Genomic DNA, 19,581 nt, shown 5'->3' with positions numbered 1-19,581 from the left:
ATACCACAGCACACCTTCAGGGATCTAGTGGAGTCCATGCCATGACTGGTCAGGGCTGTTTTGGCAACAAAAGGGGGACCAACACAATATTCGGCAGGTGGTCATAATGGTTGGTGTACATATTATGTAAAATATACCAATCAATAATAACATTACAATTACTGAGAGGTGAAGTGAATAACGTTGATTATCTATTATATGGCATGCGGCCAACTGCATCACGTTCCTCCCAATCGGTTACGCTGTAAACAAAGCCATCATAATAACCGAAATACGTGCCGTGGCACGTAACAGATATATATTCATTAATTATATCAAATTGTGATGAGAATTGAGACGACTTGGTCAGAGCATCTGCAAAACAGCAGGACTTGTGAGGTGTTCCTGGTATGCAGTGGTCAGTACCCATCAAAAAGTTGTCCAAGAGATATGGTCCTGGACGTCCCAAGGCTCACTGATGCATGTAAAGGCTAACCCGTCTCAACCGATCCCACAGATGAGCAACAATTTCGGAAAATTGCACCCTGCCACATTGCAAAAACTGTTCAGGGATGGTTTGTGGGGATGTGGATATCACACTGGACTTCTAATCAGAAGGTTGTGAATTCAAATCCCAATACCACCTCTGCTGGGTTCCTGAGCAAGGCCCCTAACTCTCAGTTGTATGAAACCAGGTAAAATGTCTGCCAAATCCTGTAAATGTAAAATGAGTAGCCATGACAAGGTGTTGACTTGGTTTACAGACTCCTCAAGGTGGACCTTTGTGAATATTAAATGCAGGCAGGTTTTTAACGTTTTAAATACTTGTCTCTACACGGCATCAAGGAAATAAATGGTGCAAACGGTGAGATAAGAATTTCCCTTGATAAAAGGTGATTTATTCTATGAACTGAAAAGCTCTTGCATGTAACTGATTATTTATGAATTTGATCACACAGGCAGAAGGAATGAAGGTTAACCAAGCCTTAGCTTTTCATATCACATATGGTGTTAGGCATGTGACTAACACAAAATCGTCCTTTCCCTTATGAATGGAGATTTTTGGGACACCCTGTAGCATGACCATGAACCCTTCCACAGGCGCAATACCGTGGGCAATAAGTAACCAGCTGACTTTCATTGAAATTCAAATACCAGTAAAGCTGCACTCAAGCACTTGTGAGATTATGGTTTCACACATACGAAGCACTTACGTCGCTGTCTCTGCTGACAACGTGATTAATAGCGTTAATGTACAATAATAAAAATTCCAGGACACATGTGAGACCAATGTTCATTTGACATTGTAAATGTTCCTGTCTGTCCGCCAACTAATGTCTCTCGACTGCCAAGCTAAACTGAAATGGTGGCAACTTTGATCAAGCTGTGAACACACAGTCACTGGTAGATGGATGGTTTGTTTATGTAGCTCATATGCTCAAGTATCTTCACTGCTCCAGATAACAGACTACACTGATTGTTCTAACCTCATATTTTATTCAGGTCTTTTAGTGTGTCACTTGACCGTGTCAGTGCTGATATTCACTACAGCAGCACTCTTGCTCATGTGATATCACTTTATTAATGATCAGCTTACTTGTTTAAAGCTCTTTAAATAATGAGAACTTGGAGGTCATGCGTAGCCGACGTTTCCTTAAGTATAGCTCATTTAATGAACGAGGAACCGAATATTCCAACTAGAAATGTCTTATTTAATGTCATTTCTACGGTTTAGACTTATTGCATTAATTATAACTCTCAACATCACCAGGAGTAACACATTTCTCCACTGCACTGGAGATACCTCTGCTCTTGTTAGATAGTAGAGTGTTTCTTTTCCAAGAAAAGTGTGGCAAGATGAGCCATGTTGATGAGTCTTTCCCCAAAAAAGATTGAGTAGCATAAGAAAATCTAAAGGTGCGTCATAAAAGTATTAGTTTAAGTGCACACTTATGCAAACAGGTTATTGTAAAAAAAATTTTTAAATTGGACCATTTTTTCCTAAATTCAGATTTTCCGTTTAATTTCCATCTAATGTTCTGACATCTTCATTTTTTTACTTGATAAAAACATACCAATTTAATAGGGGCGTGCATCCAGTGTGTGTGTGTGTGTGTGTATTTGGATAAAGGGAATTTGGAGGCCAAGTCAAAAAACCCTGAAGTCATTGTCATGTTCCTTAAACTATTCCTGAACAAATTCTGCAATGTTTGCACAAGGTACAATATTAATGGACACTGGATACAGCATAAGAGGGCAGTGGTAACTTAAGTGATTGGGGTTGGGTTGTTGATTGGAAGGTTGGGGTTCGCCAAGCTCCACTGTTGGGCAATTGAGCAAGGCCCATAAACCCTCTCTCTGCTCCAGGGGTGCTGTGTCATAACTGACCCTGTGCTCTGACCCCTCAGAACTCCCTCAGCTGGGATATGTGAAGAAAAGTATTCCACTGTGCTGTAATGTACAGTATTAGGAGAAATCATCATTCAGAACATGGGCCTCGTAATAAAACAACCATGTATACTTACATCCTCGAACAAGTGTAAAGAATTCCGAGAAATGTTGGGAAGTGAACTGGCTGGATTTAGCAAGTGAGTGGCACCTCAGTCCATAAAATAAAACGACTCTACGCTTGAAGCATACATTTTTTAATGCAGGTTATCAAAGTGTATCCCTTCAAATGTAGTCAGTTAAGATCTGTGATATCCAGAGATGTGAATTCACTCATTAAAAAAAAACCAAAACAGAATAAGAAGACCTTGATCATTTTCCCATGTTTAAGCTCGTAGCTTTAAAACAATAGAGTGAAGACAAAACCGAATTTCTGAGGTAAAAGACCAAGGCTACAAAAAAATCTGAAAAGATTTCTCTAAAAGGGTTTTTACAGCTTCAGTCCATTACAGAGAGGAAATTGAAACACCTCACTCTGACTTTTGTAAGTAATGTGTAATTAATAAGACACAAGAACAGATTCTTGACCTTTTGGCTCTAATTGCATATTGTGAATCATCCATCTTCCAGTTATAACCGTGGCTATGTTTCTTATGCTGGCATAATTAGTACACGCCATTATATTTTAAGTAGAAAGAAATTAGTTTGATGGAAACCTTGTATTTATAGCGTACAATTCCTGCATGAATGCTGTACTTTATACTCTGTACTTTAAATCTGTGCTTACCTGCTTTATGTTGAAATTATAGGCATATATCCTTATGGCAAGAAAATCACAGGCAATGGAGCAAATAATACAGTTTTATGAGGAAAAAGACTTTTATTACACGTTTAACAATCTGACACAGAGTGAGTCACTTCCACTAATCAGGTTCCTGTATATCAACAAGTCGTCGGTGTGAAACGGCTGTAACCAATTATATTGCTTTCTTTATGGTGCTTGAAATAAATAGACAAAGAGGCTGAGATGCAGCTGTAGGCATTGGACTACTTGGTCCCTATAGTGATGGGTTTGGTGACCAGCAGGTGGCTGTGGGCAACAGGCTGTGAGTTCACATCGTGGAGATACTCCGCCATCACGGGGATCTGGGAGAAGTGTTTCTGTGCCAAAGCGTGTTTGTGCTTGATGTCGCAGATAAAAACGGTGGCATATGTCTACAAGGAAGTGTTGAGGTAAAAAAATATGAGGTCATGCTTACATAACGAGAAACACAAATCTATCTCAGATGCAATACACACAAGTCTAATATGCTAGATATGGAGTTTAACCTCTCACAGAGTTACTTCATTTGTGAAGTGGCCTCATTTCAGGCTTGACGTTTTAAAGATTGATAGGACCATAAAACAAATAATCCCAGATAAATGATCAGATTAACATGTGGATTGATAAATATTTATGACATGTACACCGATCAGACATAACATTATGACCACCTGCCTAATATTGTGTCAGTCCCCCTTTTGCTGCCAAAACAGCTCTGACCAGTCGAGGCATGGACTCCACTAGATCCCTGAAGGTGTGCTGTGGTATCTGCCACCAAGATGTTAGCTGCAGATCCTCCATGAGACTAACCCCACCTCACAAATTACATGACTTAAAGGATACTTTTGATAGCATCTGTATGCTGACCACTGCAGACCTGAGCTGAGCTGCAGTTTTGGAGATGCCCTGATCCAGTGGTCTAGCCATCACAACACAATATATCCCACCCACTAACAGGTGCCATGATGAGGAGACCATCAGAGTTGCTCGGAATGTTATGCCTGATCGATGAATGATATATAAGACATTTACGATCTAGCGCAGACTTGAATCCAGCCTTGTTCTGCATGGAATCATTTAGACATGTCAGGAGTATGGAATTAATACTGATTACAAACAAAAACACATAAAACCAACCTGAAAATAAGTGCCTTTATGAATCACACCAATTTGCTCACAGCTGGGTGGCGTAATGGCAATGGCCCAAAGCTTATAATAAACATTACAATATATGAGCTGCATTTATGATTGTATAAATACCTCTAAACAAAACCTTTTTGCACCTTCTGTAGCATTTGTATGACTGTAAAGTATGTAGTGTGTGTGTGTGTGTGTGTGTGTGTGTGTATAGGAACATGACTGTAAGCTGACTCGAGAGATTGTGGAGCTGATTGACAGAGAGACCTATCTGCTCATGTGTGTTTGTATATGTGTGTGTGTGTGTGTGTGTGTGTGTGTGTGCGTGCACTTCCTACCTTCTCTATGATATCAAGTTTGAGGTGAGCAGCTGCCTTGTCCTTGTCAAGCAGAATGCAGTTCCAGGGGCTCCATTCACAACACCTGTCCCAGCGCACCATCAGCAGGTCATTCAGGTTGCTACACCCACTCAATGCACACCGAGCACCCCATACCACATCCACAAGATAGCGCAGATCCTGCTCCTAAGAGAGAAATACACAGCTTAAATAGAATTATATCCTAATACATGGTGTCTACACGTCTGATCTACCTGTAGGAGGTACGGGATCTTGGCATCCGGTTTGAGTTCCGATTCCTCCTTGCGCAAATGTTCGAGGATGGTCTTATAATAGGAGATGTCTTCCCTTTGCCGAGCCTCATTGTCCAGCTCTTTGCAGTGATGGCAAAGACCCACCATGCGTGTGTTGACGGTCAGGGAGAACTCAGAGCTGGGCAGGAATTTACTGCAGCCACGGCAAAAATTGACATTCTTCCTTAGCTGCTCTGGGTCTTGTGGCACCTGATGGAAAGAAGAAAACGGAAAATAAACGTAGCTGTAAAATGAAGAAAGTTCTTAACATGTGTAATGATTTTTTGCCTAAAATGTCATGCTTGTTCCATGTGACGCATTTATTATGCAGTTATTATTGCCCTAAGTACAGCGAGGTTATCATGTTCTGTACACAGTGTCAGTTCGTAATTTGTTAATTGTTGTTTGGTTAAGAGGGTGTTATCTGGAATGGCACAAATCCAAGAAAAGTGTCCTGATTGTACGGACATTTCAAGTATGGAGCATTCAAGCATTTCATCAGGAGAGAGCTGCTTGGTGAGTGATAATTGTCAGGTGACCAATTTGGTCAGGAAACATAAAGAATTTGTAAAGTAAAAAATTTACAATACAATCTGAAGCTCATTGCAGGAAATGTGTCTACTGTCTATAACAAAATCCTTTCATCATGACTGACTGGAAGCCCTACACACACACACGGGACGTGTGTGTTCAACGACACAGCTCTCTGAAAAAGCTAAAACATCTTTAAACTCATGGCATTTGAGAACCGGTGAATGCAAAATGAGTGGATTATTGAATTTCGCTTCATCTAAGACTAATACCCTAACCTTCTTCCGGTGAGGGTGTTGAGTATAAAGCGCTTGTTGATGAGTTGATGAGCCAGAAAGGCATAAAACCACTTGAAAAGCATTTCACATTTAGATGATTGTCTTCTAAATAATACTTGATGCTTAAATGGAAAAATGCGATACTACAACCACTGAACTGAGATCAGGCGATTCATCTGAACTTCCATTGATCAGCAGCACGTAGTGAAGCTTTGTGAGGTTATACGGATGGATGCATCGAGTAAGGGCACACATTTCGATTGCCAGCTCTTTTCGGAGAATCGGGCACTTGCTAGACAAGTAAAGTAACCAACAGTGAGCCACATTAGTACACACCCGCAGCAGTTTGGACACCTGGGGGTTGAAAGTGGGGTTTTTGATGTACTGGAGGAAGAGTGTGGCAATCCTCTTCCTCAGCCCCTCTAGATTACTCTCCTTCACACCTCTCATGAGCAGATCGGTCTCTCTGTCAATCAATTCCACCATCTCTCGAGTCAGCTTACAGTCATGTTCCTATACACACACACACACACAAAAAAACCCCCATAAAACTTGAGCTCAGCACTATATCTATATTCTATTGCATAATCAGGAAAGCAGAGTTATATTATAGCAGCACTATTTGTTTGTGCTCAGGATAGCGTATTTAAAACCACTGATATGAATAGAGTTTTAAAAAACAAGGAGTACAGGAGGCTGACCTTGACAGTATGTTTGAGTGTAAGCAGAACATCAAGACGCTCCTCCTGGCTCAGACAGCTAAGGATGATGCTGCCATAGAGATCCCGAAGCTCTCTGGCCCTAATGGTGTGTGGTGTATCCATCTGGGTCATTTTCCCATCAGACGTTTGCCACTGCTTAGGGGCAGCACACTGCACCATGGACAAACCAAATGCGGTATGGAAATGTCTGGTGTGGCATTGACTTGAATCATGAACAGCAAAGATAAGAAATGTCGACGTGATAAAGTGTAAATTGTTAGAACCTTGTTGAGAAACGCTTGCACTGCCTTCTCCTGGCTCCTCTCTCCCGCGACTATCCGGTGGCTTTCAATAGATGCAATGAACTGCGTCTCCTGCTCCAAAAGGGCACACAGAGCGTCCTTCCGTTCTGCTCCACACAGAGTGGCATTAATGTGCTCCGCTTGTTCTTTTCTCCAATCTAGCACACACAGACAGAGTAGTAGAGCTGTATGAAAATGATCATTACGATAAGTCTGCTCAGTAAAGCTGAAAATGATTTATGTTCCACAGAAGAGTGGCCTCATTGATGCACATGGGGAGTGAAGGATGATCCGATCCAACAGACGAGCTACTGTTGCTCAAACTGGTGAAGAAGTTAATGCTGGTTCTGACAGAAAGGTGTCAGAATACACAGTGCAGGACGGGTCAGGGCTGTTTTGGCAGCAACAGGGGGACCAACACAATATTAGGCAGGTGGTCACAATGTTATGCCTGGTCAGTGTATATAGTATGTAATACCTTTCTTTTTTCGCCATTGTCATGAAAGTTGCTTATATGATAAATCAAATTACTAATAGAGACAAACTAAAAACCTTTACACTTGCTTTATTTTATTTTCTGGATTCTTCACTCTATATTCATCTCTCTTACTCATTGAAGCTGTGAAGGTCACTTTCTCACACAGACACACTCCTACTTACTTTCCAGTGCATTATAAAGCAGTGCAAAGTCTTCTTTTTTCTCTGGGTTCATTCTCCGGTGGTATTCAGCTCTAATCCGCTCTTGCTTCTCTTCTTCCTTTCGTCTCTCCTCCTTCTCCATCCAAGCCAGACGCAGCTCCTTATTCAGCCTCAGCTGCGTGGTCAGTCGTTTGGCCAGCCAGCGCCTGGTGTGTGACTGGATAATTATTACCTGAGAACACACAGACAAGCCCATGATTGAATCTAATCTCTGCCCATAGAATCAAGCATGCAGCTAGGCACACATCCATAGACATACAGCGTTGAGCCTCTTGCTGTGGTATTCGTCTGCAGTGACGTATCTCCCTGGTGTGATGAGTTTGTCCTTCATGTTGGATATGAAGCACCCAGGTTTAGTCATCTGAGTCGATGTGGTGATGGTGCACTGCTGAGCCTGGTTCTTTACCTGCACTGTCTGGAACAGCAGAGAAATCACAAGCTTAGAGAACCTTCAGGAAATACAGGGAGAGACTAGAAGAAATCCTGATCCAGATGCAAGAGTCTGAGGTGGAGATTCGCCTTCCAACAACTAGCACCAGTGCAAGAAAACAAGACTAAACAGACTCAATCTGACTGTGAACCTGTGGCAAGATGTCTCCAGCGAATTTCTACAGAGCTTGATTTGTTAAATAGAATGGCAGAATTATCGGGATCCCCAAATATCCCCGACATATCCCCAAAAGACTTGCAGCTGTAATGGTAGGCATTGATGGTTCTGCCAAGTGCTGACCAAGACTGGAATGAGTTTCTGTGTTCAAGTAACCTTAATATAAAAAGATATTATGTTCATTTCAAGGCCAAGCTTTTCAAAAACATGGAAAGGTTTAAAGGAAGCACTTACAAGGCACTGTACATATATAAATATATACACACATAACTATATATATTTTGCTTTCGAGTTAATAATTCCATTGCCTTTACCTGTGTGTCTCTGCTGAACATCTCCACTCCTCTATCAGGCCTCTTCCTGGCCACAGTCTGTACTCCAGCATGGTGGTACTCAGTTTTAGTGACTTTGTGGCGATATCCTCCCAAGAAAGGGTTCTTTCGAGTGGTTCTTTCAATCTCAACCACCACGTCCTGATAGGTATCCGCATCTAGGGGTGGGAGGAAGTGAGATACGGGCAGTGTGAGAGAAAGAGAAACAGACTGAAGAAAAAAAATGCCCATTAGTATCAGCCACAGAGACACATACAAGTACAAAGGGACATTAGTTGCACTAGGTGGAAAAGAAAATGATAGTCGACCTGTCTGTACTTTGACAGTAATGACATCAGGCATGTTGCATTCCTGCTGGGGTTTAACTGGCTTGATGGGGTAATTTTCAGGATCTAATGAGCTCAATTCGAACTGGACTGTGGCATGTGGTTGCACCCCAAGGTTCATCAGGGTCTGGTGATCCTCTGCAGAATTACCTGACAACCAAACAGCACAACAGTCACATTTTTACATTGCAGATCCACTCCTGTTTGTACCATTTGTTTGTGTATGTGTGTGATTATTATATATAAAAAATAAAAGAGACAATAGTATTGAGTAAAGTGTGAACACCATTAAGTGTGAGCTGAATAACGTCAGAGGGTACTCTCAGCTCGTTGGCAAAATGATTCTTCAGGTCTTCAGTGGTGAGGCCAATCATAAAAGCCACAGTCATCATGTGTCCCTCTGGCATAAGTAAGACTTTAACTGCAAATACATGATATTAAAAAAGAGTTCAGAGATCTTTTAATTCCTCAATATCGTAAACAATCAGAGTTGGCTTTGCCAACATTTACACATATACACTATATTGGCAAAAGTTTTGGGACGACTGCTTTAACATGCACAAGACGTCCCATTGTTGATCTGTAAGGTTATATATATAGTTGTCCCGCCCTTTACAGCTATAACAGCCTTAACTCTTCTGGGAAGGCTTTCCACAAGGTTTAGGAGTGTGTTTATGGGAATTTTTGACCATTCCTCCAAATACACATTTTCAAGCCAAACCCCTGAAAAACAACCCCACACCATAATCCCCCCTCCACCAAACTTTACACTTGGAAAAATGCAGTCAGGTAGGTAGCATTCTCCTGACAACCACCAAACCCAGACTCGTCCATCAGATTGCCGGACAGAGAAGCGTGATCGGTCACTCCAGAGAACACGTCTCCACTGCTCTAGAGTCCAGTGTTGGCGTGCTTTACACCACTGCATCTGACGATTTGCATTGCACTTGGTGATGTAAGGCTCAAATGCGGCTGTTTGGCCATGAAAACCTGTTCCATGAAGCTCTCTATACACTGTTCTTGAGCTCTGACCCCGCTCTGTGATGTTACCTGGTTTCTCTTGTTCCCAATTGCTTCCACTTTGTTATAATACCACTAACAATTGACCGTGGAATATTTAGTAGTGAGGAAACGTCATGAATGGACTTATTGCGCAGGTGGAGCTCCTGAGAGCGAGCCATTCTTTCACAAATGATTGTAGAAGCAGTCTGCATGCCTAGGTGCTGGATTTTATACACCTGTGGCCATGGAAGGGATTGGAACACCTGAATTCAGTGATCTCGAGGGGTGTCCCAAAACGTTTGGCAATGTAGTGTACAGTCTGTCTAGTAATCTGTATTTAAATGTCAGTTTAAACAAACAAACAAACATCATATACCAACCTGTAGCTGTGGAGTTTCCCACATCGTCATCAGCTTTGATTGCTTCTTGTTCCTGAGGGCTGATTCTCACCTGCCCCATTCTTTCAGATGGTTCCTCCTGATCTGAGCAGATATCTGCCTGGGTCTGATTTCTAACATCTTCATCCAGCGCACTTTGTGTCTGAGAAGCGCTTATTGTCGCGTCTGTGTTCCGAGGGTTTAAACTGTCATCTGTCTCCATAATATCGCGCTCACTCTCTACCTAGTTATATTAATGTAATGTAACAAGCTAACTTATTTAGTTGAACTCTAACTAACCCACACAGGGAACTAGGTTTTTTAGTAAGGTAACAGATCACAGTATCAACAGCGCGACAGTTGAAGCCGAAGTGTTTGAAGGCTACCATGGTAACCGCGACGTCACGTGATTCGGCTCCCTGGCGAAAGTATTATGGGCTGTATCCTATCCAGAGTCCTTAGGTTAGCTTAGCCAGTGTGTATACAATGATAGCTAGACATTTATTTACCCCCCCCTTTAAATGCAAAATAAACTCCATGGATCCCATTTGAACCTAAAAACTATACACTATATTGCCTAATGTTTTGGGACACCCTCCATATCACTGAAGCGAGCCAGACCATCTTGTCCAGCATCAGTGCCTGACCTTACAAATGTGCTTCTAGAGGAATGGTCAAAAATTCCACTAGAAACTCTAGCCCTCTAAGATTGGTGATGGTTATGGATAGATTGTTATTGATGTTATTGAATACTACACTTTATTGCTAGAAGTTTTGGGACACCCCTCCAAATCATTAAATTCAGGTGTTGTTTTTCAGGGGTTGGGCTCGGCCCCTTAGTTCCAGCGAAAGGAACTCTTCATGCTTCAGCTTCATACCAAGACATTTTGGACAATTTCATGCTCCCAATGCACCAGTGCACAAAGCAAGGTCCATAAAGACATAGATGATTTTTGACCATTCCTCTCTAGAAGCTCATTTGTGAGGTCAGGCACTGATGTTGGATGAGAAGGTCTGGCTCACAGTCTCCACTCTAATTCTTCCCAAAGGTGTCCTATGAGGTTGAGGTCAGGACTCTGTGCAGGCCAGTCAAGTTCCTGCTTTGGACCTTGCTTTGGTCACTGGTGTGCAGTCATGTTGGAACAGGAAGGGGTCATCCCCAAACTGTTCCCACAAAGTTGGGAGCATGAAATTGTCCAAAATGTCTTGGTATGAAGCTGAAGCATTAAGAGTTCCTTTCACTGGAACTAAGAGGCCGAGCCCAACCCCTGAAAAACAACTCCTGAATTCAATGATTTGGAGGGGTGTCCCAAAACTTTTGGCAATATAGTGTATAATCTGTAAAAAGACATTGCTGTAATTAAAGAAAAGTAACATGGACTTTCTAAAGTAGGTTTTTGAATGCATACAGAGAACCTCCGAGCTATTATAATTTGCACACACACACACACACACACAGATGACAACCACTTCTATTTTTATAAGGTTACCTTTCTTTATGCTCTGACTCACTGTGCATTCAGGTCTGTTCCACAGAAATGCAATTATAAAATATATAAATATTAATAAATCGGCATGTTACGAGCTGAAAATGAGCATACATGCTAATAAGGACAAGGCTCTAGTTTAATGTTATGCATATGCCTTCTGAAAGCAGGTGACAGCCAAAAATAGATGTGTGGTCAGAGTATCTCGGTGCACAGTCGGGATTGACTGCATTAAAGCTAAACCAATGGCAGTACCCAGCCTGTGATTTTACTGGAACTAGATTTTTCAAGGTGAGATTAGCATTTGTGTTTAAAATAGTTTAGTCGAGTGCACATTTCACCCTCGAATGTTACTTAAACTATACTTTGCAGCTTAGAATGTTTCATTATCTAGTACCATTCGACCAGGAGTTAGCTTTTTTTCAGGAGTTTATATATTGCAGCTATGTCACCTGTGAAAAGGTAGTACTGTAGTAATATAAGTAGTAATATGTTGTTCTATATAATGAATGCAGTACAAAAACATCTTCAGTGACCTCATGAGAGCTGTAGGTGACCTTATGCAAAATTGCCCTGCAGAATTAAGCTTTAATTATTTTGTTTTTTAGATGCATTGTTGGAAACTCCTGCATGCAGAACATTTTAAGCACCTTTACGCTGTGCATGCTTTCTTTTTATTTTTATTATTATTATTATTATTATTATTATTATTATTATTATTATTATTATTATTATCATTAGTAGTAGTAGTAGTAGTAGTAGTAGTATAGGAGTGCTCTATGGGCAAATAATAATAATAAAAAATAAATAAATAAAATAATAATAATAATAATTATTATTATTATTATTATTATTATTATTATTATTATTATTATGGATTTTTTAAATTAATTAATTTTGTTTTTTTATTAGAGGAATAGAACGTCATCATTGTGTCACTCTTTGTACTTTGCTATCTTCACATCAAACCCCTCCTTTTCTCCCTCTCAGAGTAATTGATAATGGACAGTACAGATGAAGTAGATGAGGATGACCAGCTTCTTAATTATGCCATCCAGCTGAGTATTGAAGAGTCTTGGAGCAATAATTTTCCAGCAAGGTATGCAAATAAAAAAAACATTTTAATTATTATTATAACTTTTATAGTTAATATAAACGTATGTCACTGTTGACAGTTGCTTGTTGTGTCCTAAAACTATAGTGTGGAAAATCAGAAAATATTTGATGCCATCAAAAGGGGTAAGATTTGCAGTGAAGTTCAGTGCATTCAGTGCATAGCACCTTATTGTGTCTAGCTGAATGCAGCAGGAGAAACCCTTCTATTCGTAGGTGACCTGTTTACACTGCACGAGATGTCGGATTACCCGGCTGCGTTTACCGAGGTGGATGCTAAAGGCTGGTACCCTCTCCACAGGGCATCAGTACAACAGTCAGTACAAGTACTGGAGAGAGTGATATACGGTGAGGGATGCCAGTGGTGTGGTCTGCGTACGATGTGGCCACAGAAAAAAGTAGACAGTACTGATATCATCGCTCACTTTTATGACAGCGTCTTACAGGCTGACCCTTGAAGAGGAAACAGCAGATAGAGAAACCCCTTTGACTCTGGCTACTCAAGCAGGATTGGTAGAGATTGTTCATACTTTGCTGGATCATGGAGCTTCTCCTCACAGAACCAATGGCAGGAATGAGTCTCCTCTATTACTGGGTATTATTACTCTTTTCCTAGCAGACCAACATAATCGTTGAAGAGATCTAGTCTACCTCAGTGACATGCATACTTCTCTTTCCTTTTGCAGCTGTAAGAACAGATTCTTATGATATAGCTCTAGCACTTATAAAACGAGGTGCACCGGTGAACCAGGTCTGTCTGAAGAAGTGGACAGCTATGCACGAGGCTGCTAAAGTGGGCTGCGTTGACATCCTGAAGCTTTTACTGCAGCACGGAGGCCAGATCTCAGAGACAGATCAGCACGGGGTGACCCCAATGGGCATCGCTGCAGAATACGCACAGGCTGAAGTTCTAGATATCCTTATACACAATGGTAAGGATCGTATAACTTCATTTAAAGAACATTAAACGAATACTCAGTTGATGTTCAAGGGAGCTGGTGTTACTATCAGCCCCAGCGTGTCACATGACCATGTCACACTGACACCAGTTATAACCTTTTTTTCAGGTGGTGATGTAAATGCTCAGGCACCGAATGGGGACTCTGTTCTTTATGACGCTGCTGGTTCTGGAAATCCCGACTGTATCAATCTTCTCCTCCAAAATGGGGCCAATCCCAACATCGCCAGCCTCTCTGCACAGCTCCCTATCCATCGAGCTGCCTATGAAGGGCACTACCTGTAAGTACCTAGAGTACGAAGAGGCAGAGGAAAGGTGACCAAATGTATATATATAATTAACACTTCTTAAAGGTATCATGGAATAGATTTCTAGACTAATAATTTAAATGCATTTCCTTTAGTGCTTTGAGGATGTTGATCCCTATTACTACAAGAAGAGCTCTGCGGCTTGCTGGCCAGAGTCCCGTTCACTCGGCGGCAGATGGGGGCCACGCACAGTGCCTTGAGCTTCTTCTGGAGAAAGGCTTTGATGTCAATTCCCTTCTAGACCAGCATATATCCGAAAATTATGGTGATATGAGGAAGAGCGCCCTGTATTTCTGTGTTTCCAATGGAGATGTGACTTGCACTCAGTTGTTGCTCAAAGCTGGTGCTAATCCTGACCTGGATCCTCTGAGCTGTCTCCTGGTGGCAGTGAGAGCTAGCAGATACGAGATAGTCAAGCTGCTTCTGGCCAACGGAGCTGACGTGAACTGCTACTTCACATTGGTCAGCGACACTCTGTTCCCCACTGCGTTACAGTATTGCCTCAAGGACGAGATGTTGATGAGGATGCTACTCAACAGTGGCTACGATGCAGACAAATGCTTCATTTGTCACCATGACTCATCGTGGAGTGACCGGAGTCATCACACTGACCGTTCGGGTGAAAAGATCCCTGTGAGTTTGCCAAAGACTTGTTAAGAAAGATTAGTTAGAATATAACCGAGACTAGATAACAGACTATTAGAGAAAAATAATTCACTCCAGTTTTTCCCGGTAATGATGGTTTCTCTTTTTTCTAAGAATTCATTAAGCATGTTTGTGTAGTTCTGTGACTTGGTCAGTGTCTCGTGGCTGGCGCAGTATGCCGGAAGAGCCGTGCGGATTCTTCTGGACTACGTGGGCTATGTCTCAATCTGTTCAAAACTGAAAACGGTTCTGCAGAAGCACAGAGAATGGCCAGACATTTGTGACATTTTAGGTGAATAACCGAAACTATGACAGCAGCAAGATGCACTTAGGTGTTAATAAAACATGAAATTGATGAACTGAAGCCTGATGTGAGACACTTCCTGTTTATGAACTTTTCCAGGAAATCCCCGGTCTCTAAGGCACATGTGCAGGCTGTTGATCAGAAGAATGATGACTCCAAGGAAACTGGGAGACCCAAACATTATCAACTCTGCTCCATTCCCACCTTTACTGAAGAAGTACTTGATGTACAGAGAGTATGACCTGTACGGCAGTTTTTGTGCAGATGAATAATCATATCCTCTCAAGGAACAAAAACACAGCAAACAGTACCAATGCTGTGAAGATGATCTAAGATCTACCTGTTAAGAGAGGGGGGGACACAGAGAGAGAGAGAGAGAGAGAGAGAGAGAGAGAGAGAGAAAGATAGAGAGAGAGAAAGAGAAAGGGAGAGAGAGTGAGGGGGTGGGGGCTGGGGAGGGAGAGAGAAAGAAAGAGGGGGGGTGAGAGAGGGGGGGGCAGAGGGAGAGAGAGAGCGATAGAGCGGGAGTGATAGAGAAAGAGGAAGAGAGAGGGGGAGAGAGAAAGAGAAAGGGTGGGGGTAGAGAGAGAGGGAGGGAGAGGGAGAAAACGGGGGGGAGAAAGAGAGAGAGCGAGAGAGAGAGAGAGTGACAGAGAGAAAGAGAAAGGGATGAAGGGGGGAGAAAGAGAGAGAGAGAGAGAGAGAGAGGGAGGGAGAGAGGGTGGGTCATTTTGTAGCCAGTGGAGTTTTTAGTACTGTATTAGATCAAAGACATTAAAGGAAAATAGAATTTCACAGAAAGTCTTAAATTAGAAATTGTAAAGTAAAATTCAGCGTTCTGGTGCTAGAATGAATGACCACTTTGTTTCACGTGGATGTAAAAGTTTGTTATTTGTTCTGTCTACTGTAAATAATCTTTTCACGTCTCACATTACCGTCCTGTTTGATGTAACAGTAAAGATAAGAGACATTTAACTCTACTCACAATTTTACTTTTATTTCTAATGTATAAATTTCTTCTGAACAGCTAGAAAAATGACTGTTCAAAATCAGTATTATCTCAGCGTGACCCACGTCGCAGCCCTCGGTCTGCCGCGGTCAGTCGATGGTCTACTGTTTTCCTCATAACCGTGGTTAAAATGAAGGATGTTCTGACATCTGACACCGAGACCATTAAAAGGTCGGAGAAAATAAACCTGAATTCTCTCATAGCTCACAAGATATGAGTCATTATTTATTATTCATAAACAAATTGGCCCGGAGAATGAGAATATGATTTATTCCCCGTTATTCATTAAATAAATGACATTCGTTAGAGAAATAAGAATCATAATACATATATATACAAATGTGTGTAAGCATACTTGGTCATAAAGCTCTTCTGACTTCTGATACAGTCCCCTTCAAAAGTATTGGAATGGCAAGGCCACATCTTACAGTTTTTGCTGCATCGTGAAGACACTTGGGTTCCAAATGAAAAGATATGAAGGGTATGAGATGATCGATCCGACAATATATTTCGACTGATATTTACATCTAGATGTCTTGAACAGCTTACTCCGTGACACCGCCGGTGGCAGAGGGCTAATTCGTAGGTGAGCAAAAGTATAAGAACAGATCTTACCGTAAATTAAAGTAACTACATTAATTGCCATAGACTTGACCGGCGGTGTCACGGCGTAAGCTGTTTAACGCATCTAGATGTAAATATCGGTCAAAATATATCGTCTCATATCCTTCGTATCTTTTCATTTCGAAGCCAAATGTCTTCACTGTACAGCAAAAACTACAAGAAGTGGCCTTGCCTTTCCAATACTTTTGAGGGGGGACGGTATCAGAGGTCACTTCCAGTGCTACTTTTCCAGTCTTGTACCACAATCTTTCTTCCTTCAGGAAGTAAAATGCTGCTCAGTTTTATTAAGGTCTAGTGTTTTTATTTGGTCAGAATCTAAAACCTTCTACTTGTCCCACCTGATGAAGTCCTTTGTGTTGTCAGTGTGTTTTTTGGATTATTTCGATGATGACATTCCTCCCAATTACACCGGACGGTCAGTATTTCTCAGGAATTTGGCAGGAAGAATCTTTCTATAGACTTTTAAACTCATGCAGGCTGATCAACTTCGACACGGGCGTTCAGAAAATACTCCTGAGGAATTTCTCAATTTGAAGTATTTAACCATAATTGTGAGGTTTGTTCATATTTGGCAGTGAAGTGACCATCAGACTAAAACTAGCTAGCATTTCATCATCTCCAGATGGCCAGATGTGGACATCTGACCATCACACCCATCGTTGGAAGCACATAATTGTCTAGAATGTCTTTGTATGATGTAGCATCAATGCTTGGAACTAAGCCGTAAGAATCTGAAGGTCAGACTTTCACAGGAATTCATCAAGAAATACAAAGATGAGGCGAAGAAAATCTTGGACCGAGATTAACCACAAACCAAAGTGATGGAGAAAGAAAAGATCTGACTTCCTCTGAACCATGCTTGAATGATGAGCTTTTATATTTTGAATCATTCTCTTTCTCCACACTTTCTGACCTTCAGATTCTTACTGCTGATGACCTCTAGGTTCCAAACATGAAGTGAAATCTTAATGCTACATCATACAAAGACATTGTGGCAACACTCAGTGATGGTCTGACAAATATTAGCAAACCTCACAATTATGGTTAAATACTTTAAAATGTGAAATCCTCAGATCCAGTGAAAGTAGAAATGCAGACGCTTTTGTGACATTTTGATTTGGAAGACTAGAAACGGCATTTGATCAAATTTCTTTTAAAAAAATCAGCCTTATCAGAGTATCACACACAATTATCATAGGCACAATATATATATATTATATTAAATTAAATATAATAGAAAAATATCCAAGAAGTCCGACAAACCCTAGTCTTGAGGCAGAAAAAAAACAGGTCATGTGACACTTTCTTCCAAAAAACCCCAATCTGTTCTGTGAATAGCTTCGTATCTGCAGCAACACCCACACCGTGTGCATTATTAAACATTTGTGGAATTAGACACGGACGAAGGAAAACTTTACAGCAAAGCCGACTTCAAAAATAAAGTTCAAAAACTTCTATACTTCTAAACTTAGTCGATATTTGACATGACAAACCTTCGTATGTTTGAAAATACATCAGTAGCTTTCAAAATATGGAAAGCGTCCAGTATGTTTTTTCTCATCATCTGGGAGAACTGGTCAGAATTCTTCTGGACACTGTGGACAGCCAGGATTCATTTCTGGCCCAAACTGTGATGTCTAGACGGCTGGATCAGAGCATCTCCAAAACTGCAGCTCTTGTGGGGTGTTCCCGGATTGCAGTGGCCAGGATCTATCAAAAGTGTCCTTTAAGTCCTCCATGGAGGCCCCACCTCACAACTTACAGGACTTAAAGGATCTGCTGCTAACATCTTGGTGCCAGATCCCACAGCACACCTTCAGGGATCTAGTGGAGTCCAGGCCTCGACGGAATCAAGGCTGTTTTGGCAGCAAAAGGGGGACCAACACAATATTAGGCAGGTGGTCATAATATTATGCCTGATAGGGGTACATCAGAATGGGGGGAAAAAGTGATCTCTGGATTCACTGCTGATCTGGAATCTCTAGAATTTATACAGAATGGTGCAGTTCACAGTTCCCAGAGGAGATGGCTTGTTCGATGAGAAGAACGGCCAGAGACAAAGGCATTATTTGTAACATATACAGAACATTACAGCAAAATTTTCCCAAAATCCCAGTTTGTAAGGAGGTTGGGATCAGATGTGATTCAGGAACTTGACAGCAGAGAGGGTTAAGCAGAACTGGTGGTGCTGGGGTTTAAACCACATGAACCTTAGCTCCATCCATAGCCTTAACCGCTGACCTAAATGCTGAGTAGTTTGATTTCAATCCACTGGGTTATGGGTCCAGCGTGCTTCAAATGGTTTGCGCTGACCAGAATGATATAGTAACTCAAATATCCCCCTCAGAATTACACAACATGCCAAAATGTGAGTTCGATGGGCAACAACAGCACCGGTCAGGCAAGAAAAGGACCACTGAACTTCGGCATTCACGATCGGCTTTCGTTTCTTTTGTCTCTTTGGATTTGTGAAATGAAATAAAAAGTTCTCTCCACTCTTAATTAAAAGAAAATTACAAGCAAATATCCCGAAATGTTAATCATTTTCGCATTGAATAAACAACGGGAATGATTCCAATAAACTTTTCCGTAAATGTTTTTCTTGAGTCATTAGAGTGATTTTTTTTCCCCCAGTCAAACATGAAAAGACTAGATTTTTCTAATCAAGTATGAAAATACGTACATATTTAATTAAATGGATAAAGTACAATTTTGGGAAAATCATCATCATAATAATAAAAATAAAAATAACCAAACTTCAGGGACGGATTAGAACAGTGCAGGGTTAATAAAAAGAAATGACCCTAGTAGCCTGTGACTTGTCTCACGAGTTTGTGACTTGTACCTCGCCTTTAACCCACTTATCTATGATTTTCTGAGTCAAGTAGGACATAAACCTCGTGTAAAAGTTGCTCAGTCAGCGTTACACAACATCACTACACCCATAAAGACTTGAGGACCGAGACTTCATCTGCATGCGAGGGACTCGACAACAGTAACGCAAACACAAACGACTGAGA

General features: G+C 41.3%; 2 protein-coding genes across 2 annotated transcripts; one reads left to right on the top strand and one right to left on the bottom strand.

The window, feature by feature from the left end:
* Nucleotides 1–2,761: 2,761 nt before the first annotated feature.
* iqub (IQ motif and ubiquitin domain containing) lies at nt 2,762–10,494 on the bottom strand. Its single transcript, XM_058407654.1, has 12 exons — nt 10,117–10,494; nt 9,021–9,155; nt 8,717–8,884; nt 8,391–8,566; nt 7,729–7,884; nt 7,431–7,641; nt 6,753–6,928; nt 6,469–6,639; nt 6,104–6,280; nt 4,920–5,168; nt 4,666–4,851; nt 2,762–3,582 (listed from the first exon to the last, which is right to left on the bottom strand). The coding sequence occupies exons 1-12, from the start codon at nt 10,334–10,336 to the stop codon at nt 3,415–3,417; spliced, it is 2,193 nt and encodes a 730-aa protein (XP_058263637.1). The 5' UTR covers nt 10,337–10,494; the 3' UTR covers nt 2,762–3,414.
* A 1,300-nt stretch (nt 10,495–11,794) lies between these two features.
* asb15a (ankyrin repeat and SOCS box containing 15a) lies at nt 11,795–15,335 on the top strand. The gene is made up of 10 exons (XM_058408561.1): nt 11,795–11,891; nt 12,591–12,699; nt 12,802–12,839; nt 12,930–13,061; nt 13,150–13,308; nt 13,400–13,645; nt 13,781–13,952; nt 14,075–14,612; nt 14,763–14,916; nt 15,028–15,335. Exons 2-10 carry the CDS (start codon nt 12,602–12,604, stop codon nt 15,198–15,200), a joined length of 1,710 nt encoding a protein of 569 aa, XP_058264544.1. The 5' UTR covers nt 11,795–11,891; nt 12,591–12,601; the 3' UTR covers nt 15,201–15,335.
* Nucleotides 15,336–19,581: the final 4,246 nt, after the last annotated feature.

Source organism: Hemibagrus wyckioides, linkage group LG14, assembly GCF_019097595.1.
Source record: "Hemibagrus wyckioides isolate EC202008001 linkage group LG14, SWU_Hwy_1.0, whole genome shotgun sequence".
Classification (NCBI taxonomy): Eukaryota; Metazoa; Chordata; class Actinopteri; order Siluriformes; family Bagridae; genus Hemibagrus; species Hemibagrus wyckioides.
The sequence above is the reverse complement of the archived record's forward strand: the minus strand, read 5'-3'. Positions and strand labels throughout refer to the sequence as shown.

Coding starts and splice junctions, on each gene's coding strand:
- iqub (XM_058407654.1), bottom strand. CDS start 10,336: ATGGAGACAGATGACAGTTTAAACCCTCGGAACACAGACGCGACAATA. Junction 7,885..8,390: donor TGTTCAGCAGAGACACACAG/GTAAAGGCAATG, acceptor CTGCTGTTCCAG/ACAGTGCAGGTAAAGAACCA. Junction 6,929..7,430: donor GCTTTATAATGCACTGGAAA/GTAAGTAGGAGT, acceptor TGTGTGTGCTAG/ATTGGAGAAAAGAACAAGCG.
- asb15a (XM_058408561.1), top strand. CDS start 12,602: ATGGACAGTACAGATGAAGTAGATGAGGATGACCAGCTTCTTAATTAT. Junction 12,700..12,801: donor AGCAATAATTTTCCAGCAAG/GTATGCAAATAA, acceptor CTAAAACTATAG/TGTGGAAAATCAGAAAATAT. Junction 12,840..12,929: donor ATTTGATGCCATCAAAAGGG/GTAAGATTTGCA, acceptor TTCTATTCGTAG/GTGACCTGTTTACACTGCAC.